The sequence below is a fragment of the Falco biarmicus genome, chromosome 16 (assembly GCF_023638135.1).
Source record: "Falco biarmicus isolate bFalBia1 chromosome 16, bFalBia1.pri, whole genome shotgun sequence".
Classification (NCBI taxonomy): Eukaryota; Metazoa; Chordata; class Aves; order Falconiformes; family Falconidae; genus Falco; species Falco biarmicus.
The window spans coordinates 3861650-3889437 of record NC_079303.1 but is presented as its reverse complement, the minus strand read 5'-3'; the positions used below and the strand labels follow the sequence as shown (position 1 = coordinate 3889437).

At 53.4% G+C, this 27788-nt stretch overlaps 1 protein-coding gene across 4 annotated transcripts in view; it reads left to right on the top strand.

Moving 5' to 3' along the window:
• Window positions 1–26872, top strand: part of CCND3 (cyclin D3) — a 46742-nt gene extending 19870 nt beyond the window's left edge. For 2 of the 4 annotated variants that reach the window (XM_056361272.1, XM_056361270.1), the window contains exons 2-5: window positions 13382–13597; window positions 21582–21741; window positions 22346–22488; window positions 25457–26872. In XM_056361272.1, coding sequence (XP_056217247.1) covers window positions 13427–13597; window positions 21582–21741; window positions 22346–22488; window positions 25457–25618 — 636 coding nt within the window. In that variant the 5' untranslated portion in view covers window positions 13382–13426 and the 3' untranslated portion in view covers window positions 25619–26872. Of the gene's footprint in view, window positions 1–10103; window positions 10920–10951; window positions 11690–13381; window positions 13598–21581; window positions 21742–22345; window positions 22489–25456 lie in introns of those variants that run through there. The other 2 variants (XM_056361271.1, XM_056361269.1) reach the window with 2 other exon arrangements.
• The last annotated feature ends 916 nt before the right edge of the window (window positions 26873–27788 follow it).

Below are 27788 nucleotides of genomic sequence, written 5' to 3'. Positions count from 1 at the left end.
CCTGACACTTCCTGGCTCTTTCCAATATGTACTTTTTCTTTCCACTGTCAACATGTATTAAATATTTTTATTGTACGTCATATTATCTGGGTGAGGGAAATAATGCTCCTTGTTCTCTCTGGGAAACTTGTTAAGATCCTAGAAAATAGAAATAGCTGTGCTGGTGAAACCTAAGGCTTATTCAACAGTCTCCTCTCTCCAAGAGGCCGGTATTAGCTGACTCAGAGGAAGACAGAAGAACCCTGCACAAGCAGACTAGGGATAATTTGCAAGAACCGTTAATGGTGTTGACTCTGAAGCATGTGGTTTAGCATCTCCTCTCATGCATTTTAGAATACAAGATAGTCTTGATATCCAGAGAATACCCAAGCTCTTCCTGGCTTGTGATCTTGCTTAGGAATCGCAAGAACTTGGCATTGTAGGCTCAAAAGGAAGTGGCAGGAGCCAGGACTGGTTGTTAGCTGTCAAATCCCAAAAGGTCATGCTTAGGTTGGTGCACTGAGAAGAACGAGGTAGGAGTGCTGTTGCAAATGGAAAACATTTCCATGCACTGCGCTGTTGTCTCTAGGAAACCTTTCAAGCACTCCCAGGCCCAGCAGTTTGCTAAGAAGACCCAGATCTCGTTCCTTTCATTACTGTTGCCAGCAGAAAGGGTTTGGGTTTTGTTTTTTAATTCAAGCAGAATCTGCTTCTGGCTCCACTGAAGCTGGTCACAGCTTTTGTTCAAAAATTAAGCCCTTCCGTATTCAGCTGTGCTTTGTGCAGTAAGACATCACCTGATCCTTGCCTGAGTACGAGTGAGCTCCTGCTCACCCTGCATGCTTGGGAGGGGGCTGACTGATTCCCCCGAGTGACCAAACAGCTGCATCTTGAACCAGGCAGCCAAGTGGTAACTGCAAATAGTGCATACAACCCTTCTGCCCCAGAGCGTGACCGCAGGAGGGGGGCTCCGTCCAAAATGCAAGTGATGCGTTGATGCCTTTCAGCAGCTCCAGGCGAGCCAACGGATTTCAAGGGGGCACCTCAGGCCTCAGCTAGGGGGGGTGGGGGGTGGCAAGGGCTGGGGGAGACTCCCAGGGTCTCCTTATTGCTTGTGTATGTACTGGGCACAGCCAGTGTGGAGGAAACATTCTTCCCAAGTGGGTACTGAAGGAGGGTCTTGCCTTCTCTCGTGTCATGGGGTGCAATCCCAGCATCTCCCAAGAGGCTGTTCCCAACATCAGGCAGGTCCCTCTTTCAGTAGCTGCTTCCTGAGAGGGATTCACAGGACCGGGGATAACTCCAGTTTCCTTTGCTAAGGCCCTGGAACTGCAGGGCATACCAGAAATTTTAGTAGCAGTGAGGTCAAACTGTCATCTCCCATCACCTCCAACTTGTTTGCATCTCTCTAGGGCCTCCTGTCTTTCCTCCTCTGTAGCTATTAAGGGTTTATTCTTTTCTGGCAAGGAAAAGGCAAGATCCCAGCTGACCTGGAGTCTTTTGATAACTTTTGGAGGCAGCTGCGAACTGACTGTACTCCCCAGCCTCGATGAGGTCAAGACAGGAGCTGAATTCATCAGTCACCATTTCCCAGGAATTGGCTGCTGTGCTTTGTGTTCGACTCTCTCCCAAGTTTTCAGACCATTATTGAAAGGCTGGCTCAGCCAGTCTCTGTGTCTTTACACTCACTTTTTGCACTAGAAGGTCTGTCAGCTGCCAAACAGGGTAGGACAGTGGTGTTTGTACAGTGAAGGCCATAACTGAGAGGCCAGGTCCTCCAGAAGATGATGGCCAAGTCGCTTCAGAGCACACCGGGCTTGGCATGCTTTCCCAGGTGGCTGCTTGAAGAGGGGTGGTGAGTCTCTTGCAGCCTCTGTTCAGACATCCAGACCTGTGCTTACATCCACAACCACAGGATTATACTTTAAATCAAACAGTTCTCATCTCTGTGAAATTCTAATCATAGGCACGGAAGGGGAGGGGGCAGCTTTCTAAAAAAGCTCAGCTTTTGCTGAGAATATTCCAGACCCTGCTTCTTCCACTGCCTGAAGAACAAAAAGATTTGCTGGCTGCTGAGTGCCTTTGAAAATTCAGCCCTTGATCTAGCTTTTATTTTTCTCTCCTTATCCTCCCTTTTCTTTCTCTTTCTGGCTCTCTAAGCATGCATGCATCTTCCCAGTTTCTGTCTGTCTCTGGGCTGAGAAGTCAAACTCTTGTGCCAATTTGACGTTTGCCTTTTCTGAGTGCAAGAAGCCCCTGGAGCTCAGGTGGGAGGAGAAACAAGTCACTACTTTCCATCATGTGTGCTTCTCAGAGCTCAGCCTGGGAAATGAAAGTTCCTTGGCCGAGTCTGACCGGTCGTCTCCTCTTGGCACTTTGCCAGCTGAGCCTCACACATTTGTCACAGAATGAGCATAGCAATGCAGCTCATCTTCCCTGCTTTGCCCAGTTCTCTGTGTGCTTCCTCCACTTGCTGTTTGCAGCTCTCCACCTATTCAGTTCTCGCCTGCTTGCCCTCCTGTGCTGGGTGGTGAAGGTGTATCTCCTTTTCTTCTCCCTAGGGTCATGTTAACAAGTTCAGCTTGGCCAGGGGACCATGCTGGTCCAAAAGAGAAGGAAAAGCCAAAGGAGAGACTCCAGAGATCTCTGTTCCAAAGTCACGCTTGCAGAACAAAGGCAGGGGCATTCCAGGTCAAGGAACAGCAAAGCTAACACCGCTCACCTGCCAGGCCATGACGACCTGTGTGTCCTTGTCCCCATGTTCCTCGTGTGTTCATCTGTCACACGCTCCTGGTTCCCTCGTAGGTTTTAGCAGGCAAGGACCATGGCTTCCCAGAGAGGTCACTTCCCCTGGCACTGCTCAGTAATCCCTGCAATGCCCCCGTGACAGCCATTTATTTGGCCCTGTAACACCTTACAGGTATGAACCAGCATCTCCAATTCCAGCATCTCCAGCTGTTTCTAAAGCTGCTGGGCCAGCATCCTTCAGCTGTTTGCAATGGGCTTTGGCTCAAATGCATTAGGAAGGAGGGGATGTTTTTATGGTAATGGCAGTTCCTAGTAGGTCTGGCAAACCCTCCACTCCTTACTGCCTGAGCCAAGCTGTGCAGATAATCAGTGGCTCCGATGATGGGGCTGGTCAGCAGTTCTGCACTTATCATTGCCCTGAGCCTGGACGGGGACTGGCAAGGTGGCTGTGCAGCAGGGAGTCTCCCCCACCAAGGAGGTGAAGAGCCAACAACAGTTGCGAGGTCCCCTTGTTTGCTGGGCTATGGAAAGTCACCCAGGGAGGAGCGACTGCTCAGCGCCTTTACAGCCCTACATCGCAGAGCAGTGGAAAGTACGTGCAAGTGGGTGCCATACGGATCAGTGCCTGGGGGAGAGAGCTGCGTCACCAACACCAAGCACACCAGAGCGTGCCTGAGCAGGACGTGGTACTGATGTTGTGCACACGACCACTTTGATTGTGGTGGGTCTCAGGCACAGCATCACGCTGGGATCTGGAAGTTTCAGACTCCCGTCTAGGCCTGGCCCTCATCTGCTGGGGAATGATGAATCGGTCATTTCACTGGCCCAGTTTCCCCGTCAGTAAGTGGGTATGTTCCTGCGTTCCTTGTAGGTCTGCTAAGCACTGCCATCCCCTCATCTTTCCTCCATCACTAGCAGCTTATGTTGCACAGTTTCAAAACAGTGGTAGCAAGACAGGGTTGTGCAGTGTGGACCAGATACCATGGATTCATCCCTGTGTCGGCAGCCACAGAGTAAAGCGTATATCCAGCTGGATTTCAGGTCCTCCACCCCTGAAATCGGGCTGGCCCAGCCCCTAACTCCCACAGCAGGTTGTTTGCTGCCCCAACGTTAACACTTGTTTTGGGGACATGGTCTGCCAGCTTGCCTTGTAAATAATGCTGAAGAGCTACAAAAATAAACTCAGAAGCACTCATGCCTGATTGCAGGAACCTCTTTGTTTGTCAGTTTGCAGTGGGAAGGAAGTTAGTCTTTTAATTGCTACAGACAGTATCCTGGTCAGAGGCTGGCTGGTGCTGCACTGCAGTAGATCTGATTCCCTTCTGCTCAGGCTGTTGTAGTCCAGTGAGAAGGACAGTATTCCTGCTCACACGTACAGGGCAGGAGCATTAGCTGCAGACTTGCTTTTGGCACGCCTAGCTGGGGTGGCTGAAGCCTGGCTTTGTAGTAGGAGTAGCTGAATAGGACACGATACCATTTTTTCTAACTCAGTCAGCCATATAAACCACTGCTGATTTCAGCTGATGTGTTCCTCACTGCTGTGGTGCTAGGAGGGGGCAGAGTGGACCGGCAGGAACAGCATCTTCTGTGCTGTAAGGCTCAGAGCAAATGCAAAGCAGCAGGTTAGTGTTGGAAGTAATGGTTAATGTATTGGGCAAATACTGGAATCACTCCACCAAAAAGCTGCCTAAATACAGTGGGAATACCGCTTGCCCAGTGATGTGTGTGCATTCACAGAGTGTATCTCATTAGCATGTTGTTAATGTCAGTAATTATTGATGATATGAATGCAGAAGCATATGTAGATAATATAAAACTACCAGAACTGCTGGGAGAAATGCATCCGTATTTTATTACAGATACTGGCATCTCAATGAATTTGATCTGTATACGTCTGCGGGGATATACAGAGGTACCTGGCTGTGACAATCATAAGAAATAGTGACACTTGTGCCTCTTCAGGGAGAGCTGTTCTGGGAGCATAGTGTAATACTTAGAGAAGATTTGCCTTCAAAGCTGCAGGTTCCCTGAACAATGCCCGTGGTGCTCTGTGGATTGTATTTTATTTTCATTTATTAACACAAGGGTGTGACGTTCCTCTTCACCTGTACTTAATCACCGTGGTTTGTAGATCCTTAAAATTTTCCTTTTCTGGCTTTGCAGTTTGAACTGGAGGGGCGAGCATTCTTCACTGCCTAGGTGGGGGAAGACACATATGCTACGCATGCATGGGCTCAGTGCGGCAAAGCGAGGTTGACAGCAAAGACGGTGGGCTTTGGGGCGGTCCCTGGGGTGTCAGAGCGGAGGGTCTGCCACGCACAGACACAGCTGCTCTGCTGGACGTGAGAGCGGCTCAGCGTGGTGCTTGCTGGCTGCGTAGGCATATGCTGGCTGATGTGGGGTTGGTACAAGATGTTTCCTTTCAGTTACACCAAAGGTGAACCGACTGCAGCTAGCAAGCTCCTAGTAAAGGCTTCTTGCCTGCAAGGTCTGCCTCTAGTTCAAAGCCCTTGTAGCCTATACTCAGCCTGTGCTGGAAGGTGACAGCAAGCCAGGTGCACCACAAGTTGGGGGGAGTCAGTGGGGTATCAATTGTTTTCTGTCTACCCCAAAAAACACTCATACAGCGGAGTTCTCCCTCCCTCCAAGGAACAAAACCTAGCACAGACTTGACTGATCTGATGAGATTCCTGCCCACTCCAGGGCTCGGTCCCGCTGTATTTCCACTGCAACGCTGGCAGCGGGGTAGCGCACCCACTCTGAGCCCACCATCCTGTCCTGACGTGATCCCTTGTCAGGGGAACGATCCTCCTAGTCCAGACTTGGCCAAAGACCTACCCAGTCTCCATCCCCATTTCCCACCTGGCCAAGCCAAGATTAAAATCCAGCCATCCCGCGTGCCAGTCCAGTGCTTGGTCTATCACACACCGTTCCCTCGGGAGGGCCGGCTGGCTCCAGCCCTGCTGCCATGATTCTGCTGCCTGCTTTGCTTTGTGGGGTCCTGGAAAACGTGGCTAAGCGCTACCGGGCAGCAAACGGCTGGGACGCAGGCTCGTGGTGCTGCAAACACCCTCATCCCAGAACAGACTCCACTTCTTGCAGCAGGAGCATCAAGCCCACCTTTGAAGGATCTTCCTTTCTCACTGCTCCTGTTCCAGTTGGGCCAGTCTCCCCCATCACTTCACCAGGTGGGACTGGTCCTTCTTCCAGCACAAATCTTTGCTGTACATGCTGCTGAAAAGCCTTGAGCTGGCTCTGACTCGCTGACTGGCAGTTTGCATTGGCAAACGGGCGCTAGGTGCTGGGCTTGCCACATCAAATAAAAATACAATGTAACCAAAAATTCTTAGAAAAACCTAAACGCATCTGATCTACGGGATGGGGTGTGCAGGATGTAGGCAACAAGATCAATTCAGGGCAGGAAAAGGCAGGAAGGATGGACAAGGGAAGGGTGTTGCAAAAAAAAAAAATTATATGTAAAATTTCAGGGCAGTATTTTTTAACAATTTGCATAATTGGCAACCACAGATAATCCCCTGAAATGAACTAAATATATCACAGCTGGGGGCTTTCCAAGCCTAGTTTGCTTTCTGAAATTGATTGGTTTCAGCTTTGCAATTTTTTTCTATGGTTTTTCTTTCTGTCTTTACCAGCTGAATTTGGCTGGTTTCTAAAATGCTGATTTGGGAGCAAAACTGAACATTCACCTGGGGATGGCTTGCTATGGTATGAGTTTGAGTCAATGAAAATGTGACTTAATTTTAGATTTCGTTAGGAAAAGGGAACTAAGGCAGAAAACAGCTGCTAAAATGACAGATGAAGACCAACTGGTCCTGATGCTTTTCATAAAAAGTCAGGTGAAACTACATTTAAGTCTCTGCTAGCCTAAACTGTTAGCTGAGGCAAACTGGGCTGGCTCCACTGGAGTCAAATCTGGCCCAACTGCTCCAAAATTGAGACACTCCAAAGCCATAACCACTTTGGAAATTTTCTCCTGAATGATTTGCTGAAAGTGAATTGCTTGCTAAATACATGTTTACAAATGAATCTCTTTTCATCCATTTATACCTCTTTCCAATCGCTTCTTTGTGATTCTCCTAAAAGAAGGGCTTCCCTACACCCAACTTTTTCTTTCCATTAATAATCCTGGTTAAGGAGCTCATATTATTAAATTGATATATATCCCAGGAGCAGGTATGCTCAGATGCAGACATGAGAGATATAGCATAAACCCAAACGGTATCAACAGTCACGCTTTTATGTTTGTTTAAATAGACAATTGGTCCAAACTGTACCAAAAGCTGTTCTAACAAGGGGATTTAAGTCAATGAAAAAACTGCATTTTGGCCTTTGAAGCAGCAAACTTCAGAATTCCTGTGTATATCACTACTGGCTACATCTAAAGCATTGCTGAGGTTCAGTGTTCAGATGATTCCACTCAGAATTAATTAGTTGTACTCAGAAGTCTGACCAAGTCAGAGGAAAGGGAATGCAGTGGTTGCCAGTAATGGGAAAGATATTAGGAAAGACATCCCCTGGGTTAAATGTTAAACTAGTACTCAACCAAACTTCCCTTCAATTCAGTGAAAGCATTCTTCCTACGTTAAGAATGAATGAGATACAAGAAAGGAGAGAGAGGCAGCTACGGGCAGGGGAGGCGGCAGCCTTGTGTTTAAGCATGGGACCGAGACCAGGAAATCCTCGGCTCTCCTGCCCGCTGGACCAGGGAATGGCTGAACGAGCGGGGAAGATGCCTCAGCTCCCTGTGCCTGCAAGCTCCGATTCCTGTGTGCCGGAGCAAACATCTGCGATGGGCCCGCGAGCCACCTCCCTGCAGCGGTCTGCCCTGTTGCTGCCGTATCAGCAGACGAAGCTGTGCATCCCACAGCCTGACCTGCTAGTATCAGTCCATCTTTAGCAGTGCTTTAAGCGCGTGTGATGGACCATAAACTGGGCCATCTCCTTGTAAAGCAGCAGGGACTTCTGGCAAACACAGACGCGTGACACCAAACTGCCACGGTGCACTTTGCTAGCCCTTGTGTGCTGCAGCCCTTGTTCTTTCCTGCTGGGAATAGTTACGCTCTGTCCCTTTAGGGAAAACTGGATGTAAAATATAACAGAGCAGGACATTTGAAGTGCTTTGAAATCCTCAAACCAGAAAGTGTGAAATACTGTCCTCGCTCTTTCTCACACATGCACAACATGGTACCTGTTTTTCATTCTATTTGGGGGATTTCCTACAGCAAATTAGATAGTTATTTGCTCATTGGATTTGGTTCTCAAGTCCTTCATGTAAGTTAGGCAGTTTCATTTTGATGTCACTGATGATGCTGTAGTTGCAGTATGACCGAGGAAGAAAATGGTTTAGCTCTTGGTAGATCAAAACTGGACGGAAGGTAGACGTAAAATAGAAGGCACACAGAAACCAGTGTAGAAAAGGTACTGATCATGTTTGTTGACAGCCTTTAGGGCCAGGTCTGCTTCTTATGCAAAGTGACAGAGATAACTTTCTGCAGCAAAGGGCTTACGGACATGTCCCTGTAGAATGACCATCCTGATAAATGGCATTAGCCTCCATCCAAGGCCACGTGTGACACCGGCTGCCAATCGGAAACAGACCTGCATCTGCACTGCCTCTTTAAAAGCTCCAGCTGCTGGTTACTTGTTTTAATTCATCATCAACATACCAAAAAAATGACCCCCCTTTATGATTCAGCAAAGAATAACATTGCTGGTTCGAGATCCTGGAAGTCTGGAAGCCATCAGGTCTTTTAATTTTTACTCTGAAGGAATTTCCTTTTTTAATGTTGCTGTGCTCTCTCTTGCCAAAGCCAGGAAGCTGACTATCTCTGGACAACACTGACCAAAATTTGGTTTTCCTGGAATTTTCTCTTTTCCCTCCGCACACCCACACAATAGGCTTTTTAGAACGCCTGCAGTCTGTAATTTGCCTTTCTAGCCTGATAATGTGGCTTGCAGAGGCATCAGTTTTGCCAAGTCATCATCTGGAAGGAACGCTTTCTTATGCAACAGGCTTCATTTTCCCCCTCTGTGTCCTATGGCCCACGGTTGCCACCAAGCCCAGCTCCAGCCGAACGGGCTGTTTCAGAACCGCCGTGCAGACACTGGGAAACAGGAGAAAGACCATGAAGTCTGGGAAAGGGCCTGAAACTTTCAATTTCAAAAGGCATAGCCCAGAAACCAGAAGGACCAAGAACCCAGTGCTGTGGTTTCCCTTTGCCTGACTAAAGAAAATAGCTGCTGTCTATTTTTACTAAAAATGTGGGACATGGGGCCCTTCTCTTCCCCTGCACAAATGGGGGATGCTGCTCACAATGAAAGAGTGGGGGAGTGGAGAAGGGGGGTCATCCCGGATTAAAACCAGCTGACTCGTCCACAGAAATCTCTCCCATAGATTGTTCAAATATTTTTTGCCCACACCACTGGAAGATTTATTTGTAAGGTAAAAGAAAGTTAGTCGGGAAAGGGATTTGGGAATCTCATCTCACCTACAAAAATTCCTCTTTTTCATTTGAAGGCAGGGATGGGATTGATCTGATTCCCCCCTCCCCCCTTCTTTTCTCCAGTTCCGCATTACTGTGCTGTATGGTGTTCTCAGGGCATTCAGCACAACAAATCAATGCTGATAGCATCATTAAAAATTTGCAATGTATCGTGTACCTTGCAGAAAATGAAAGCCATCTGTACAAGTGTGGAAATGGGATTCCAGCACGTGAAATGTGTGTTATGTATGTGACCTTTGTGTTCACTGTCATGAGCAGTATTTTGAACCTCTAAAACTCTGATCAAAAAGATGTTTTTCATTTTCAACAACAAAAAAAAAATCCTGAGAAGGGAGAACAAAGACTTCAGTCTTGTTTTACTTACACTTATTAACTTCGTGTGTTTTTTCTTCATTAAAAGGCTCTTTTTAGATGACTGAAAATACAAAAAAGTACTAAATGTGTCAAAATGACACACTCTGAAGTGACTTGTCGGGAAGGGAGGGGAGTAGCTATTGTGACACATCACTGCTTTGGTTCTTTGTTCCTTAGGCTAAAAATCCATACAAGTGTATATACTGAGAAATATTCCAGCAGAACTGGTCGGAGGTGCTTCATCTGAGTCCCCTTGGATGATACTGCATCCCCAATGTCCTTGATTTCTACAAATTCCACTTCTCCTTCTGCACAGGAGCAGCTTTCTCACCAGGACTGCAGATACAGATTATTGCTGCAAGTTGAATTTGGGCTTCTCGATCCCATTCCCTGTATAACGTTCTCAACCCAGCACTGTGCAGCGGAATACACTGCCCTGTGCAATGAGGTGTTAGAGGAGTGCATGCTGCTGTGGGGCTGCGTTTCAGGTGGTAAGGCAGTCAGAATTGGCTGATGTCATCTAGCAGAGCAAGAGATGCTGGTGGAATGTATTACCCACCCCTTGTGTTTGTGATTATCATCGTTTGGTTCCAACTGCTGCTGCAAATGCCATGTCACGGCACCGTCCCAGTGGCAGAGGGGCTTATACAAGGCAGGTCATCCCACTCAGGCATGTTGCCTTTGCAAACGATGTTGGCAGCTTTCATTGAAAATGGGCCTCCTGAGCTAATTCTCTCAACTCAGTGAGGAGCTTTTAGTGTGCAAATGTGAAGGCAATCCATTCCCCCTTCCAATTACAGACTCTTGCATGCTTTATGCCAGTTTTCTGACCTTTCCCATTGGCACTAGCAAAGTCAAGGTGCTGCAGTTTTTGTAGACAGTGACAAACATCAGAGAGCCAATGTGGCTAGTAGTACAGTGCCTTGTCTTCAGCTTCCCATACCAGAAAGCAATTCTTGCTGGGTCAAGTAGAAGCAGACTGAAGGTACCAGTGCAGAAGCGGTACTGTGCAAGTATCCGTACAAACTTATTCGAAAGACTTTGAAATTCCCCGAGTAAGCAGCCGTGCAGTGTACAATTGCAAAGGTGTTCCCAAACAATTTGTTAATTATTTGGAAAAACCAGCCAAGCCTGACAAACCCTTATCTCGGCAGACACTGAGGTTGCTATCTCCCGCGGAGCTGCACCAGTAGTAACATGAGGGTAACTTTTGGAGGACAGCAGGCTCGGTGTGGACCAGCTCCAAGCATGTGCACAGCTGATTATTTTCATAGCCTTGAAGGGCTTCGGTCAGACGCACACGAAAATTAGAAGGTATGGGGCTAAATACTGAAAAAAAATTGCTCAGAAATTTGTAAATGGGGGTGACTGAAGATTCCCTGCAAACTGGGGGGCTGCCCCTCTGCAGCCTGGCAGGCCTGCAGAGAGCTCAGCAGCGCCCGGGCAGCGGGGATGGCGCCTGGTAGCAAAGGGGGTGCCGCAGCGGAGGGCCGGGGCCAGCCCCTGGGGGTCCGGCCCGCCACCCCCACCCCGCTCCAACATGGCAGCAGCGCCCCGCGGCCGCCCCACGTGCTGTCAGCCCGCCGGCGCGCCTCTGGCCCCGCCCAATAGAGGCGTGGTCACCGCCCGGTTTCGGCGCGTCGCTGCCGGTCGGCCCGCGGATTGGCTGGAGGCGGCGGTGGCGCCGCCCCTCGGCTGCCCAGGTTTGGCGGGTCGCCCCGGGGCGGGCGGCGGCCCCGCCCCCTGGGAGCGCCGCCAGTTCCCGGCGTCCCGCGGCGGCTGCAGCGGAGCCGGCGGGGTGCCTGCCTGCGCTGCCCGCACTGCCTGCACTGGCCGCACTGCTTGCACTGCCCGCACTGCCCGCACTGCCCGCACTGCCCGCGCCCATGGAGCTGCTGTGCGTGGAAGCCGTTCCCCGTGTGCCCCGCGCCGGGCGCGACCCGCAGCTGCTGGGGGACCGGCGGGTGCTGCAGAACCTGCTGAGCCAGGAGGAGCGATACAGCCCCAGCGTCTCCTACTTCCACTGCGTGCAGCGGGAGATCAAGCCCTACATGCGGAAGATGTTGGCCTTCTGGATGCTGGAGGTACGGGAACCTCCGCTGCCGCCTCTCCCCGCCGCAGCTCCGGTTCCCTGCCCGGCCACCGGCGCCGGTCCTTGCCCGCCGGCCGCGCTTGCAAGCGTGCGCGCTGCTGCTGCGGCGGGAGGGAGCTGGCGGCGGGGGAGGCACGGGGCAGGAGCACCCGGCCCCTGTTGGCTGGGGGGTGCAGGGGGATCGCCTCGTGCAGTGGTGCAAGGGGCGACCCAGGGGACAGGAAAGCCCTCAAGTCCCCTTGGGATGCGCCGGAGGTCAGGTCTGCGGCATGGGGGGGGCTGTGCCGGTGGGGAGGAAGGGGGGTGCAGTTTGTAGTGGCTCTGCGAGTGCTGCTGTGCTAGAAGCTGTGGTGGCCTCACGCAAGAGGAGCAGATCCCTTCCCAAACCCACCACCTGTGTGCACCCCACATCGGCCCCCCTGATCACCCCCTGCCCCCCAAAAGTTCTGGGCAGAGCGCTCAGCCGCACAGCCGGCAGGCTGACGGCTTGCCTTTCCCGAATGGGGCTGCAAATGCCTGCTTAAAGGGGGAATATAATATTGCTACCATTTACTTCCCTAAATTAAAAATGAATGCGGCTCTGTGGGATACAGTTCAGTGGGGAAAATCTCATGGGCCTCTTCATGAGATGGCCAGAACGAACAGTCTCAATAGAGAAAAAAAGAACAGATTCTGCAAAGGACAAATGACGCTGGGATCGAGCCTGCCTGCTCTCCACCCTGGCTGCTGTTGCAAGAAGCTGCCTGCTTCTGTCAAAAGAAATAATGAACATCTTGCTTTTTAAATTTATTCCCCCCCTCCCCCTGCTATTATTGTTCTGTTTCTGCAATTCCCTTTCTGAGAAGGGTAGTTAGATAAATGCTGCTTTGGAGCCTGTTCCTGTGAAGCCCTAAAGGCAGTCAAGAAGCAGATGACACTTGGCAGTTGTCGTGACCGTGCGTGTTGGTGTCCCTGGCGCTGTGACAGTCTGTGCAGGAGGAGGCAGTTGCTGCTGGAAGGAGGATGGTGGTGGTTGCTGCTGCATGAGGAGAAACCTCAATATTTTGATGGTTGTGTTTAAAGAAGGAAGTTAAATATGACAAGTGTTTTGATACTGGTGGAGAGATAAGAGCAGAGGACTGAAATTCGGAGCTCCCAGCTTCTGTTCGTGGCTGTGGTACACATGTGACTGAGGGAGGAGGACTTTCGGGCTCGGCCATTGATTTGGGCTCTGCCATTGATTCTGCTGGTGTCTCTGGGCCACTTCAGGTGGGATTGCCAGCAGTGGTTGTGGATCCTGCCCTATTAGGTCTCCAGCTGGAGATCTGCTGGAACTGCTCATTTTCTCCAGAGGTCCCCACAGAGCAGAAAATGGCAGCTTTGCTGTACAGCTGGCTGGAGACATCCCCAACAGGAGAAATTAGAAAAGGGGCCAAATAAAGCAGTTTCCTTTTTCCGCAGGAAGGTGGAGGCTTAAGGCATTGGTCAAATTTGTTGGTGGTGTAATCCCACCGACGTTGCAGGCTTAACGCCTGTAGGTAATTTACTCCTTAGCGCCGAGGTGTCTTCAAAGCCCTGCGGATAAGTGTGAAACACCATCATGCCCAGAAGCTTTGAAGCTGCAGTGCAGGCAGGGTCTGGGGAGTCCTGTGCCGTTTAAAACTTCCTTTTATTTTTTTTTATTTTTGTAATTGGGTTTTGTCAGGTGTGTGAGGAGCAGAAGTGTGAAGAAGAGGTCTTCCCCTTGGCCATGAATTACGTGGATCGCTACCTGTCATCAGTCTCCACACGGAAAAGTCACTTGCAGCTTCTGGGAGCTGTCTGCATGCTCCTGGCTTCCAAGCTGCGAGAAACCATGCCGCTGACTGTGGAGAAACTCTGCATTTACACAGACAACTCCATCACGCCTCAGCAGCTCCTGGTAACCACCCCTATCTCAAAAAGCCCTCTACCTCCTCCCCGGCTCTCTTATCTCCCGCATCCTGCTCCTTGGCAGCATACCTGCCTCCGTGTCTCCTCCTGTTCTCTTTCTCCCATTTCTTTGCCTTCCTTTGCATTCCGTAACCAGCCTTCTCTCCTCCTTGCCCTGCTGGGTGTGATGTCTGTTGGTGGGGACCTTTCCACCCTCGCTGTTGTGGAAGCAGAATTGTCACCTCCAGGTTACAGAGAATGTTCCTTGTGCCTGAAGCGCTCGTTGCCAGTGCCGAGCTGTCATGCTGAGCTCGCGCTCAGGCGCTGGGTCGCTCTCAGTGACGGCTCTGGAGAACAAAGGCTCCTGCCTGCGCAGCTGGCGGGGCACAAGGCAGGGGCTGCCGCTGGGGCGTGCGGCTCTGACTTGCCCTGGTTGCACAGGGGCGTGACATAGGAGATGCAATTCCACACCAGCAGGAAAAATGAAGCTTTCCGTGGAGATTTAACCAGTAAAATGGGTGGGAGCTTTTCTGACCAGGGATCCAGCTGGCCGGGTTGTGCCATCGAGGCTGACGGTGCTGCCAAGGTGATGGAAACAAGTGGGACCTTGCTGCTACCCAGGTCCTGCTCCACGCTTCAAGCGGGGCTACTTCAGCTCTCCCATTGTACACTCGGGCAGAAGCTGTGTAGGCTTTGAAAGGCAAAGCATTTTCACGTCTGATAAAAGTTCAAAGCAAAGATCCAAACCTCTGAGTTCAACTTTGCCAATGGGGGAGGAAGTTGGAGAACCCCTCTTCTTGGGGGCCTTCCGTGCTGGCAGATCAGAGCCCTCGGGAGGAAACGGCCACCTCACTTCGAGTAACAACCATCCCTGGAGACAGTTTGCCTTATGAAAATTTCTCAGGGTTAGTCATCACCTTATTAAATACCTGTTTTTTTGGGCTGGGGTGGGTGAGATGATCTGAGTATGATTTGTCCCCAGGGTGGGGAGTGAACCCACAAAACTTTCAGGTGTGAATCGGAAGACGGTTCTGGTAACTGGGGAACTCTGATATGAACATGGTTTTTCCAAGTGCCAGTGAAGCCTGGGGAAAATCCCCTTGCCTCCATACCTCTCTCCCTGCAGTCATTTGTGGGTGGCTGTTGCCTTAAAGTAGCACTTGTGGAAAAAAGTATGTGGATCGTTACCATGAATAGTGGTGAGAAGTGGGAACGAACAGAGGAAGCACAAGTGCTTGTTGCTTCTCTGGATGCTGAGCTGTGGTCGCGCTGCGGCATCCTGCTGTGGGGGGCTGAGACAAAATCTCTGTGTGCAAAGGCTTTGTCAGTAAAACTTCACCCTTGAGAGCACCTTCTCATCCAGCGATGGATTCTGCATGGCTCTCTTCCCAGGAGTGGGATCCATCACATGAAGCTAATCCCAGCCTGTAACGGGAGGGTTCCTGTTGGCCCTGTGATAATGAGGGGGGGTTAACATTGAGCTGGAAAAAAAGGCGGGGGGGGAATGGGAGTTGGTTTGCATTCGCTCTTCTGCTGGGCTGGCAAAAGCGGCCTCTGTTGCAGAGGCAACAACAAGCTGAGCAGAAGGTACCTCAGGGTCTTCTTGTGGGCAAGCAGGCTGCACTTCAAAGCATGGACTGTGCTCTCCGTGCCCTCAAGAACGTGAAGTTGATCAAAATGCACCTTGTGGGCCAGTGTCAGATTTCTGTCCCTTCAGAGTGATGGATAAGCTCTGTGTCCAACAGGAATATGGGTTGCAGGAAGGTGAATTTATTGCCGTGCTTCACCGCTGTCTCCCTCTCTAGCGATTTCTGCAGCATGGACCTTGGGCTACAAGTGGTTGCTCTTGGTGGGCACCTTATGCGTATCTCCTGTGGATCCCAGTTGTATTTCATTCTGATTTATTAGGTCATTTATTCTCGGTGAGGATTTGCTTTTTTTCAGTTGTATCTTGAGCTGTGCTTGTAGCAAGCTCCTTCCAAAGGAGAACCGTTAGGAGATGTGCAGGTGGGTAGTGAGCAGGGCGTGCGTGACACACCCTTGGAGGCTTTCCTTCACTCTTGCATTCAGATGTGAATGCATCCTCGCTCAGAGTCTTTTTTATTTCTTCCCCCCAGAGATTTCTCAGCGGGAAGCTGTGGCTAAGCGGTGCCACAGTGCTCATCTTCCCTTCTCCTTCCTCCTGGCAGCATTGGGGTGGAGATGGAGGAAGGTGCTGGCTGCTGCCTCTTGCTCGCTTCTGTTTGTGCAGGTCCCTGCACTCTTTTTCTCCTTCCCTGCACCCTTTTTCTGTTGCTCTCAGTGCAACAGGAGGCACAGGGGATGGTCGGCACAGATCTGTCATCATTATGCTCCAGAATCAGTATGCAGTTGAGATGGACAAGAATGGCTTCATTTTGGGAGTCAAAAGTCCTTTCTTGGAATAGCCAAAGATAGCTTTTTCAGGAAAATAGGGTCCCTTTTCTCTTTCCCAAGGAGATGGCTGGGATCGTGGAGCAGTGCAGGGGTTTATTCCTGGTGCTATTAACCAGTGCTAGTCAAAGAGCTGAGCAGAAGGCATCGCAAACCAGCCACAGCCCTTAGGGAGAGGTGCTGTGGCATCTGCAGATACCTGGGCAGGAGATGCTCTGTAGTCCGTGATCTGGTGATGGTCTTTCTCTGCCCACCACAAGACTTGCTCTCCAGAGATGTTTAACCCTGTTTGGAGCAAATCCTGCTTCAGTCTCCCATTGCTCCCTGCTGTAAAGAGGGAGTGGAGGTAACATCTGAAGATACGTAAAGGCATTGTTTTTGCTTGGGGACCTGACAAGAGTTAATACCCTGATTACAAAACCGGGGCGAGCTGCTGTTTTCCTCCTCTGTGCTAATTGCGGTAATGACTTCTCTTTCACAATCTTTGCAGTGGAAGAGGGTGGGGAGGGGAAGGGGAGCTTCTTCATCAAGGTTTGGACAATGCTGCATCCTGGCCTCTTCTCATGGATCGGTGCCATGTCAGCTTCCAGCGTGTCCTCCCCAGCCTTTCAGAGGAAGCTGGCTCACTTTCCCAGTAGGTTTGCTTCCTTCTCTCCGGGATGCTTGGCACCAGCTCAGCAGTTTAGAAAAGACACATTTGAAACAAAATCTTGATGAAGTTATTCTAGGGAGAAGGAAATGATGCAACGAGGGACTCGTCCATTTGGAGGAAGTTGGATTTCCGTCAAAAGGCGTTATCTAACCTACCTTTATTTATTTATTTATTAAATAGAGGCTTTTCTGGCCTGTGCAGGAGGGTGTTCAGCTGCCTGAAGATTGGGGAGAGCAGCTGTAGGTCACCGTCATCTGCCTGGCCTGCTCCCAGTAACTTGGCTTTCTTCTGAAATCTTTGACCTAAGGTCAGTTTTGCAAACTGCCAGGTATTTCCTAGCAAAGACCGTAAGCGGGGTCAAGCCACTAGGTAGATAATGAAGGGAGCAGCCGTGACAGCAGGCCATGAGCAGTGAAAAGAAGGGGGATAACAGCTGAGTAGAAAGGGATGCTCACTTGTGGTAGAACACTGACTTTCCAGAAGGTGTGCTTGTGTTTTACTGTCTTCCCTTCTGCTTGTTGCATGGGTCGGATAGATGTGGCCGTTTCTGCATCTGAAGCTGGCACCTTTCCCCTTGACATCCAGACCTGAACTCTAATCAGGGAATGGAAACAAACGTTGCCCCCAGATTTCCTATTTGCAAATGGACTTTCATGGCCGCTCATTTCTGTAGCGGTGCCTCAGCTACTGGGTGGGGTGGGTGGCCAGCAGCAACATCAGCAGCTCTTTTCACCCTCTCTTTGAGTCAGCTTGCGAGCACGATACGGTGCAGGCTGCTCCTGCTTTGCTCATCAAGCCTGTGATACTGTAAAGTGGTACCTTAGCAACTTGAGTGACAAAATTTGAGTGCAACTTCCTTTTCTCCTGCAGGCAGGGCTGCTGCAGAGGGGAGCTGGGCGCCCTGCTCCTTGCTCAGCCTCGCCAGCTGGGTTTACACAGGCTCCGTGTAGGCACAGCAGGTGTGTGGGTGTTGCTGAGGGTAGAGTTTGGTGTACGGAGCGACTGTCACTGCATGAAAAGGAGAGAAGCTGGTGTGACTGTCGCATCCCAGACTGAGTTTGCAGAGCTGTAAACTGAGTAAAACAGTCTCTGCTTGGTGACTTGGGTCTGTCCTAGTGAGGGTGCGGAGGCAGCAGCCAGGGGCTTGAGGCTGTTTCACTGCAGCAGGACAGTGCTCTGAGATCACCTTGGCAGAGCAGGGGAGGCAATGGGAAATGGTTGCTGCTTTCCTTCCTCCTTTATTTTTTATTTTTTCTTGCGGGATGCAGCCAGGAGGGATCGAGGGAGCAAGCTTGTGGAGGGGAAACTCAGCTGCTGTGCAATTTCCACCCCTAGAGATGCTGGCCAGGCACGGCGAGCTGTGCTCTGGGGGATCTTGCAGAAGAGGGACCTGATGCATTCGCAGTGATGGGATGCTCGGTGGGCAGTGCTGGCAGCCTGCAGAGCCCTTCCATGAGGGTGGGCTCTGCAGGCGGGAGAAACAAAGAAACATTTTCCACTTTTTTCCTCTCTTTCACTAGCCAGGCAGAGACTGATTCAATTAGGTGCAAAACAAAATGCCAGGAAAAGGATGTTTGCTATACTGAGCGGTGCTGCTGTCGCAAACCTGCTTGTCTATCTCTTGCAGCCTTTTGTTCTGCTTCTTCCACAGATAAAATGATTCAGAGATTCTGACATGCTGCTCTGAGAGCAGGAAGTCCCCAGGGTGAGCAGGAGAGAAGCAAGGAGCAGGGTGGTTTGGCAGGAGAGAGGCTTCCCTGAGCTAAATCGTGTGAGCTGGTGACAGTCCTTGGCGCCTGTTGCCTTCAGCTGGCATCTAGAGTGCCGGCTGGGTCTTGGGATCAGGCCTTTTGTAACAACGAGGGCTTGGAGAAGATGACGAACCTGCGTGCTAGCTGGAAAAGAGCTGCTCTTGAGCATTGCAAACGGGCAGGCTGTTGTCCCAGGTCAGTCCTGGCGTGGCAGGAGCCAGCTTGATCCAGGTGAGGTCTCACGGCTGAGCCTGTCTGCACCCTGGATCTTCTCCTTAGGACAAAACGTGTCCCAGCAGGGGCAGGTGCTCTGCCCCACCAGTGTGGACATCGTGTGCCTCTGGTGACTCCCAGTAGCTGGCTTGCAGCTCTGGGAGGAAAGGCAAGGAACAAGAGCCTGGATGATGCTGGGCCGATGTCCCCTCTGTGCTCAGGAGCTCCCTTCAGGTGTAGTGACCCCTTTGGGGTTTGCTTCATGAGCAGCAATCTCCAGGTCCTCCTTTTGACCTTCCTGGGTCTGCAAAGGGGCCGTGCTTGTGTGGAGAGACTGGGCTGGAGCTGCCCTGGCCTCCCACCCTCGGGGCAGTGGCTGCTGAAGGCGTCAGCAGTGTCCTGTGCCCCTTCCCAAGGAGCTGGGCTGACGCACGAGCAAGCAGCCGGCTTTTTGGTGGATTCCAGGTGAGCAACAGGTAGGGACAGAGCACAAGAGCTCTCCATCTCCAGCAGCTCTTTGCTTGCGTCACCTTGCTGTGTTGCTGCAGTTTAACCAGTGGCCAGCGCTGCTGTTTTTTCTTTTTACCCAAGCCTGATCTTTCCCCTCTGTTCTAATCCCCACCTTGAACCAGGCACTGTCAGTGACCTGTGCTGCACTGTCCAGGCCCTGGAGCTCATTGCTAGGTTCCTTCTTGCTTTTATCCTGTGGATTTGGCTTAAAAATATAGACGAAAGACTTGCAGGCTGACCGTCCGTATGGGAGAGCAGTGAGCGTGCGCTCGTGAAACGCTGCTTTCTGGTTGGAAAAGCACAGGCTGTGAAATGGCAAACGGCACATTTGGCCTCATGGGGGATTTGGAGCAGGTTGAGCAATGCTGCTCATTTAAGCAACTCAAAACTGGTATTGTTGTGTAAGGGGAAAGAGTGGATTTAAAAAAAAAAAAGGGCAAAAAAAAAAGAAAATCGCCTTTATGAAAAAAATCTCACTTCTTCAAATCCATCTGCTCTGGCAGCCCTTTGGCACGTCTGTGAGCAGCATTGACCCGGTAATCCTAGACTACTTGGAAAAAGAATAGATATTCTGCTGGGTGGGACTAGGTCCTGCAATGGAGATACCTGATACAAATCCCAGTTCAGCTCTGTCCTTCCAGACCCGGAGCTTCAGCCCCCGCAGGGTGTTTTCCTTTCCCAGCACATCCGCAGGGCCACTGTCACCCCCCTGGTAGCAGTGAGGGGGGACGTGGGGGCATGTTCTGGCCTTCCTGGCACACCTGGACCCGGTTGCCAAGACCAGGTTTGCTGCTGATCCAGAGGATAAGAGAAACTGGGAGCCAGAGATCTTTATCATGGCTCAGGACACGGGGGAATCCGGGAGAGGCTGGGGGGGCTGGGTGTGGGATGGGATGGGATGGGATGGGACGGGACGGCAGACATTGCTGCTGGGATGGGAAGGGAAATGATCCTGGGAAGATGCCACTTGTGCCTCTCGGGACTGCTCTGTCAGTGGCATAGTTGTACCCAGATGTAACATCAAAACCGCCCAGCCCAGTGAGACCAGTACGTGTATGGTCTCTGGGTTTGATTCAGCTGCTGCTCTGAGTCAGTCACGGAGACCTTGGCATTGATGGCGCAGCAGGGGACTGAATGCAGGGGGCCCAGATTCTGTGCTGTGGCTCCACTCATGGGGCTCCCCTTGCTTAGATCTTGCTGGATGGGTGCTTTGGTACCACTGGTGACACCAGGGCTTGCTGGGTGGTGGCTCTGTCACACGCTTGCCCGTCGCTGCTCTGCCCTTTGGTTTCCTTGCTGGCGTTAGGACCGATGCCCAGGGTTGGAAGAGCCTGCGAGAGGCTGAGCAGATGAGAGGAGCAGCCTGGGCTCCAGCTGAAATCCACGGGGGGCGTCCGGCCTTCCCACCATCTGGTCCCCAGCTTGCAGAGACTGGCTTGTGGAAGATACTGGAGAAATCTCTGGTAGAGGTTTAGAGGGAGCACCACAACATGGGATGGGGACGTTGGCAGCCACCTGGCGTGTAACTGGGAAGCACTGGTGAGCCATTGCTCGTATGTCAGCGGGAGAGGTGGGGTCAGCGTGGCTGTTCAGTGCGTCTTCCCCCCCGAGAAGCTGCCGAGGATGCTCTGCTGAGCGTGCCTGGAGGCTCTCTTAGAGAAGAGGTGTGCTGAGTAGGGGAGGTTCTGCCAAAATGCTGGTGCCCAACCTGGTTCCTCCTCCGTAGGGCTGCATGCCCGGTGTTTGCTGGGCTGAAGACCTCAGCACCTGGTCACAGCCCCTGAGCTCTGTAGCGACTGAAGGTCCCGTACAGGCGCTTGGGTTGTCTGGATGCAGCCCTGAAAGCTCAGCCGTGTTTCTCCCCCCTTCCCTTGCTTCAGTGTGCTGTGCAGAGGGGCAGGCTGCAGAGCAGCCGTTGCCCCCTGCGGTTCGCCCACCCACCAAGGAGCCACTGTAGGAGGGAGTCAACACACTGGCCGGCTCCGAGGGGCGTGCAGAGCGGTGACGTTCTCTATTCCCTCTGCTGCAGTGGCGTTAGCCTCAAGCTGGATTGCTCCTGGGAGCCTGGACGGCAGCTTCTCCTTTCGGGAGCGGAGAAGGAATATGGGAACAGTGTGCCTGCTGCTCCTTGCTCAGGTTTTTCCTCTGCATGCTGCAGCAACCTTGAAAAGCAGAGAAGTGTCGGAGGGAGGCTAATCCGGCTGCACCTTGGAAAGAAGAAACCACATTTATCGCTTCCTCTTCTGATCTTTACTCCCAGCTTTGCAGCAGCGCAAGGCTGGATTTGTGCCATAATCGCAGAGCAGGGGATGGTCCCTCTTTTCTTCCCTGTCTTGTGGATTGTACTGTTCTACTGTCCCTTCCCCAAGCGCTGCCCTTTTCTGCCCTTGAATCCGCTGAGTTTTTCTGCCTGGCGTAGCCCTGCTGAATAACGTGCTGTCTGTCTGACTCCGCAGGACTGGGAGGTTCTAGTCCTGGAGAAGCTAAAGTGGGACCTGGTCTCAGTGATAGCAAATGATTTCTTGGCTCACATCCTCCACCGCCTCCCGCTGCCTAAGGACAAGATGGAGCTGGTGAAGAAACACGCACAGACCTTTATCGCCCTGTGTGCCACAGGTGGGTGCCTGCTCCTGGTGCAGCCATCCGCCGGGATGCTGCGGGGGCTGGGCTGGCTGCTGCAGGCAGGGCGGCCTGGGCTTGAGCCGGGCTTGCTGAGTAACCTGGGGCTGGTCTCCCAACGCCCTGGTTTCTGGGGAGCTGCACGCCTGCCTTCATCCACATCAGAGCGTTTTGCTGCTCAGGAACAGGTTTGTTATCCCTGACAAAGTGGGATAACGGTCCCGCAGGCTCTCAGTGGGTGTCTGAAGGATGCCAGGAGAGAGCACAACCAGCGTGCCACCGCTGTTGCTGCACGGGCTGCGACTGCGGGAGGGTGTCCAGGGTGAAGGCAGGGCTGAGGCTGAGCTTTTGTCAGCCTTGCTCGAAGTCGCTACGTCCTCATCTTCAGGATTTCTTTGGTGAGACAGACCCAGAGAAACAGCTTGACGAAGCTCGCTGCCCTGATGCCTAGGCTGTTCGCTGTTACGGCACCCCTCTTTCTCTCTGCTAAGCTGGGTGGACCCCTCTGGCCCTCTCTAGTTTTTCAGGGAAAGAACTTACCGTGTGCATCCTTGCTAACGGTTTCTTCTTTTTGCTCCTTGTGTCCCTCTCCCGGCTCTAGACTACACTTTTGCCATGTACCCCCCCTCCATGATTGCAACGGGCAGCATTGGAGCGGCGATCCATGGTCTGACGGTCTCGGTGAACGATTTCACCAGCGAGGCGATCACCGAGCTGCTGGCCAGCATCACTGGCACGGAGGTGGTGAGTGTTCGGGGGGGAACAGCAAAGCGGTTTTGCTGTTGGATCTGGTGGAAACGCTTCCTCCTTCTGCTGCTCGCTCTTTTTAGAGGGAGAGGGAACGGGCTGTTGGTAATGATGCTGACCTTGGTTTGAGGAGGGTTAGAGGTAAGGGAGCATCTCGGAACGCAGCAGCTTTCATCAGTCCCGTGGCTGCAGTGGGCTCCTGGCTGCCGAGCGCTGGCCAGCTCGGGAGCCTTTGAAAAGCAGCACAAAGGGGAGCGGCTGTTCCCCGCGCAGGCAGGTGTTGGTGGGATCGGGTTGACAAGGTGGGATGGGGCAGTGGGAGAAGCCGGCTCGGCATCTGCTGACCTCCCCGGTGTCTGGTTGCAGGTGCCCAGGCTCAGCTGGGAAGGGGGTCAGGGGCACGAGGCGTTTCAGGGCGCTGGCACAGCGGCTTTGCTGGGGGCGTTGGGATGGGGAGGGGGGTCTGCCTGCCCCTCCGCTGCCCTTTGAATGGGGAAGGGGGACGCTGTCAGGCTCCCCGTTTCCAGGTGACTTTGGAAGCGCTCGGCAGCCTTTCTTCTGCCCGGGGCCCCTTTTGATCTTTTCTTCTGCCCGAGCGCTAATGCCGGCAGCCGGGAGCGGGCTTAGTTACAGTCCCCTGACAGCAGCACCGGGAATTGAAGAGGTGCCGGTGCCGCAGCGGGTGGGAGGCTGTGCCGAGGCTTTGTCCAGGCAGGGAGGGGACTGGGCAGGGGGGTGTCCTGATCTATTTGTGTGGCTTTATTAATTTTTTTTGTTTGTTTGCCGGAGCCTTTTTAAGGAGAGTCAGTGCAGCCAGCTGCTCTCAAGCTGCTGCGGTGAGTGGGGCAGGGGCTGAAACCTGCTCCGGGTCATGGCTGGTGGAAGGAACAGGTGGGAAGCAGGGGGGCACCGCTGAGGGAGGGAGCTGAAATTGGGCCCAGCGCACCTCGTGCTACCCTCCAGCCCGGAGAGGGCATCCATTCAGTCCCCCAGCCTGCCCGATGCGAGGGGCTGCACAAACAGCCCAGGCAGGACCACGGCAGCTCCTGTGGCAGAAGGAAACCCTGGGGCTGTCCCCGCGGCGTTGCAGGGCTCCTGGAGGATGCGCTCAGCCTCCGTGTTTGTGCTGTTGATGCCTCTCCCTAAATCTGGCCTCGCAGTGTCCCCGGGCTGTGGCTCGGTCTGCCCTTTGGCACCAAGCCGGGGGAGCGATCCCCTTCCCGCAGCTGCTGAGGCTCAGCTGGGCAGTGCCGGAGGTGCGGGGAGTCCGTGGGGACGGAGCGGGGGGGACGATGGCGCAGGGCCGTGCCAGCTCCACGGCCAGCGGGAGCCGCACCGCCGCGCTGAGGCTGGCTCGTCGCGGGCTGTGCCGCCGCTTCAGGTGCCACTCGGAGCTGCTCCGAACCAGCCCTCGTCCTTCACGGAGCACAGCTGGGACCCGCCGGGTGTCTGAGCCAGAGCCCCAGGGCACCGCCGCTCCGCAGAGTGGGGAGCACAGCCAAGGGCTGCAAACCCCCAAGGCTTCGCCAGGCAGCAGGAGAGCCTGGCTGAGCATGGCCAGGCTGGCGTTTAGCATCTCTGCCGAACCTGCCGATGGAGAGATGGAGAGCCCGGCTGCGGCGAGCCCTGCGACCGGCTGGCCGTGGCACCAGGCCCTGCAGCGAGCTCACCCTGGGGCTGCGGGCAGGCGAGGGGCCGGAGGCTGCGCTGACGGGAAGCGGGTGGGGAAGAGGAGGTGGGCGTTGCTATTTTCGCTCCCCACATCCTCTGTCAGTTTCTAAGAACCGCCAGCAGATTCCTGGTAAGAGATTTTGACGTGTGGCAGGACCCAGCGCGCGGCGTCCAGCTCCGCTCCAGCCGCGAGGTGCCAAATGCCACCTCTTACCCTGGCAAGAGCCGAGCCGCGGTGTGGGAGCTGGGCCGGGTGCGCCCGTTGGCGTTGCCCCCCGCAGCCCTCCGTCTGTCACACTGCTCCGGTGTCAAAGTGGAGGAGTTTGAGTGACGGCTCGCGTGGGGAGGTGACGCGGTGGAGTTTGCTTTTATTGCAAGTGATGTGCCACTGCGTGCAGTCCCCTCTGCCTCCCTGTTTGTGGGGCTGGTGTGTCCCACGGCACTGGCTTCCCTGGGTCCCGGGGAGGTGCGGAGAGCACCGGGGGGCTCCCGAGGGGATGACAGGCTGTGAGCAGCTCTGCGGCCGCAGCATCGTTTTCAGAACAGCCCAGCATCCACAGCGCGTGGCGGAGGGAATGCTGGGTGGGAATGCGTGGCCGGGACGGCTGGTGGGTCTGGATGGTCGGGTCCAGCCGCCTTGGAGATCGCCGGAGTGATGCAGCGTGCGTCAGCCGGGGCACCCAGCAGGGACTCACCTTGTCCTGGCTCGGCCACGGGCAGGGACAGGATGAGGCAGAGCTGTGGCACAGCTTCTCCGCAGCGGGTGGGTGACTGCAGAAGTGCAGGATCGCGCTGGGGGACCTGGGTTGTGGGGCCTGGGGGAGGCAGGTGGGTCCCCGTGCGCGCCCGTGCTGCTGCACACCCGCTGTCACTCACAGGGCTGGGGAGTTTGGGGTTGTAAAGGCTGATGCCAGCCCACGCAGAGCTGTTCTGCTCTGCCCTCCCGATCGTCAGCGGCGTCTGACTGTCGTGATGCTGAAATCTCACACTGCGTCCAGGCACGAGCCTGGATGCTTTGGGAAGCTCTGACAGGCACAACGTCCGTTCCTCAAGGAGGTGGTGGAGCAGAGAGGTGGGGAGAAGACAACCAGAGCATGGGGCTTGTTCTGGGGAGGGGCCTAAAGCACAGACAAGCTGGAGCTGCCCCTTGTTGGAGAAAGGCTTCTTTGTCTGGCATGTTTAGATGCTCCGGGGGCCAGAGATGTAGCCCGGCAGCTGCTCAGAGCTATTTATAAGGCTCCCACCTCCGAGCAGCAGAGAACTGAGGCCTCTTGTCTCGCTCCCTCTCCCGCAGGACTGCCTGAAAGCCTGTCAGGAGCAGATTGAGGCAGCCTTAGCCGAGAGCCTGAAACAGGCATCCCAAACCCAACAGGAATACAGCACCGCCAAGACTGCTGCTTACTCAGCCAGCCAGCCCACCAGCACACCTACAGACGTCACGGACATCAACCTGTGACCAGCCTCCCCTTCCCGAGAGCTGCCTGGCCCTGCCACAGCAGGACCTCGCCCTGGACACCGAAAGGTCGCTGCATCCCCACTACCCGTCCGCCAGCCCCCTCCATCTGATGCCTGCTGAGGATTTGTTCCGCTCGCCAGGATTGCGGAGCAGGATCTGCGCTCGTCCCGAGCGGTCAGGCTGGCGGAGCTTGATGCTGCTCATCAGCTTCTGTAGGTGGCCGGGGTGAAGCGACCGTTCTCATGGTGGCAGGGCACGAGAATTGCTGGGGAAGGGGGAGCAGGACCCAAAACGAAGTTGTAAAATGTTTCTCAGTTCGTGTTCCTTGTAGCCCGACTGGCCACTGTTCACCGTCTCCTCGGGGGTGTTTACCGTGACGACTTCCAGCCCCGCGTGGGCCATCAATCATGGATAGAGCCTCTTACCCTGACCTGCGTGACCAAAATCCTTAGAGCCCCCCATCCTCCCTCCCCGGGCTGGGTGCTACGTGCCCATGCAGCTCAACATGAGAGCACGGGGTGTCCGGGAGGAGGGAGCAGGTGCTCGTTGGCCCCTCGGTCCCCATCGCTTCGTGCCAGGCTGCTGTGGCTCCTGGGGGGGTGGCGTGGCTGCTTCTGCTTGGAGGGGAAAACGTGCGGCTTTTTTCTTGTTGCTGTTAAATTTGGGATTTGTGGGGTTTTTGGCTTGCTTGGGGGACGTGCTCCCCGTCCGCGGGGGCAGCAGAAAAGCCCTCGCCTTGGGGGAGCAGCCGTTCGGGCGCAATCCCCTTGGCTTTCCGCTGGCCCGCTGAGGCTGCTTAATTTATTGTTAACTGCTGGGAAATGGGGAGGGAGGAAGACCTTGTCGTCCCTCGGTGTGGGGCCTGGATGCTGGTCTCCTCTCCTTCCGAAAGAGTGCCTTCACCCTCCATCCCCTTCCCTAGCTCCCTGGGCAACGGGAGACTCTCACTTGGAAGCTGGTTGTTGGTTTTTTGGGGTTTTTTGGGGTTGGTTTTTTTTTTTTTTAGGTAGCTTAGACATCAGACTAGTTGGAAGAAATACATTTGAATGTGCTGCTATAGTCTGTAATGCATCTTCACTCCTCCAAGGCAGGGATCTCGGATCGCGTTCCGGAGGGGGCTGCGTTGCATTTATATCCACGTGGGTCCGAGTCGTATCCTTACAAGGGTGTAAAAATCTGCTGCGCACTTGAGTTGAAAAGCGATTACTGCATTTTTTGTATTGTTGTTGTTGATCCTGTTAGTTTTTATAAAAAGTGTTTAAAAAAAAAAATAATGCTGCTTTTCTAAGAGAAAACCATTAAATAGTAGAATTGTATTAACCAGGAGAAGCCAGAGAGACTCTGCAGGGATGGGAGGCAGACTGTTGCTGCTGGGTGACCTCTGGATGTGTGGAGCTGTGGCTGTTGTCCTCCCGTGGGGGATGGGGAAAAGGAGGTTGAAATCTTCTTTTTTGGATGCCACTAGAAACAAAAGTCTTATCAGGTGGAGAAAGATGGGGCTGCTGTTCTTCCACTCGCTCGACTCGTCAAAGAAGAGCCATCTGCCGCTGACTCCTGCTAGCAGGAGGGCTGGGGGGCGTGCAGAGCCTGTCTGTACAAAAAGAAAAAAATTTTTTTTTATATATAAAGGAGTTTTAATTTAAGAGTAAACTGGTTTGGTTTCAGATGCAAAAGTCCCGCTGCTGGGACAATCAGAGGACCGTATGATGTTGCAATAAAGTATTTTAAAGAAATCTGAAGGCCTTGAGCGTTTCCCTCTGCGATCTGAATTGTGCTGGGGTGGGAGCCCAGCCGCTGGGGGATCCCCCCGCGCTGCTCCCAAGGGCCGTGACAGCAGGAGGGGAGAGGGAGCCAGGCGGGCAGACACCGTGAGGCGGAGGGGAGATGCTGTGGTGGCCGAGGGCCACGTTGCACAGAACAGGCGAGGTGCTGGCTGCTGGAGAGGAGGCAGCGACCGTGCTTCCAGCAGCTTTGAAGCCTCCCCTCACCAATGCGCTGCGGGAGCCGGGGCGCTCTCTCGCGCTCACCAGCTTCTGGCTTCTTTTAAAAAAAGAAGAGAAAATCAGGAAGCCAAGGAAAAAGCGCTGCGGTGTGCAACCAGCCTGGGCAGCTGGGCTTTCTGTGCTGCTCCGCTTCACATGGCTTCTGCTCCCACCACCGCTGCTGTCCA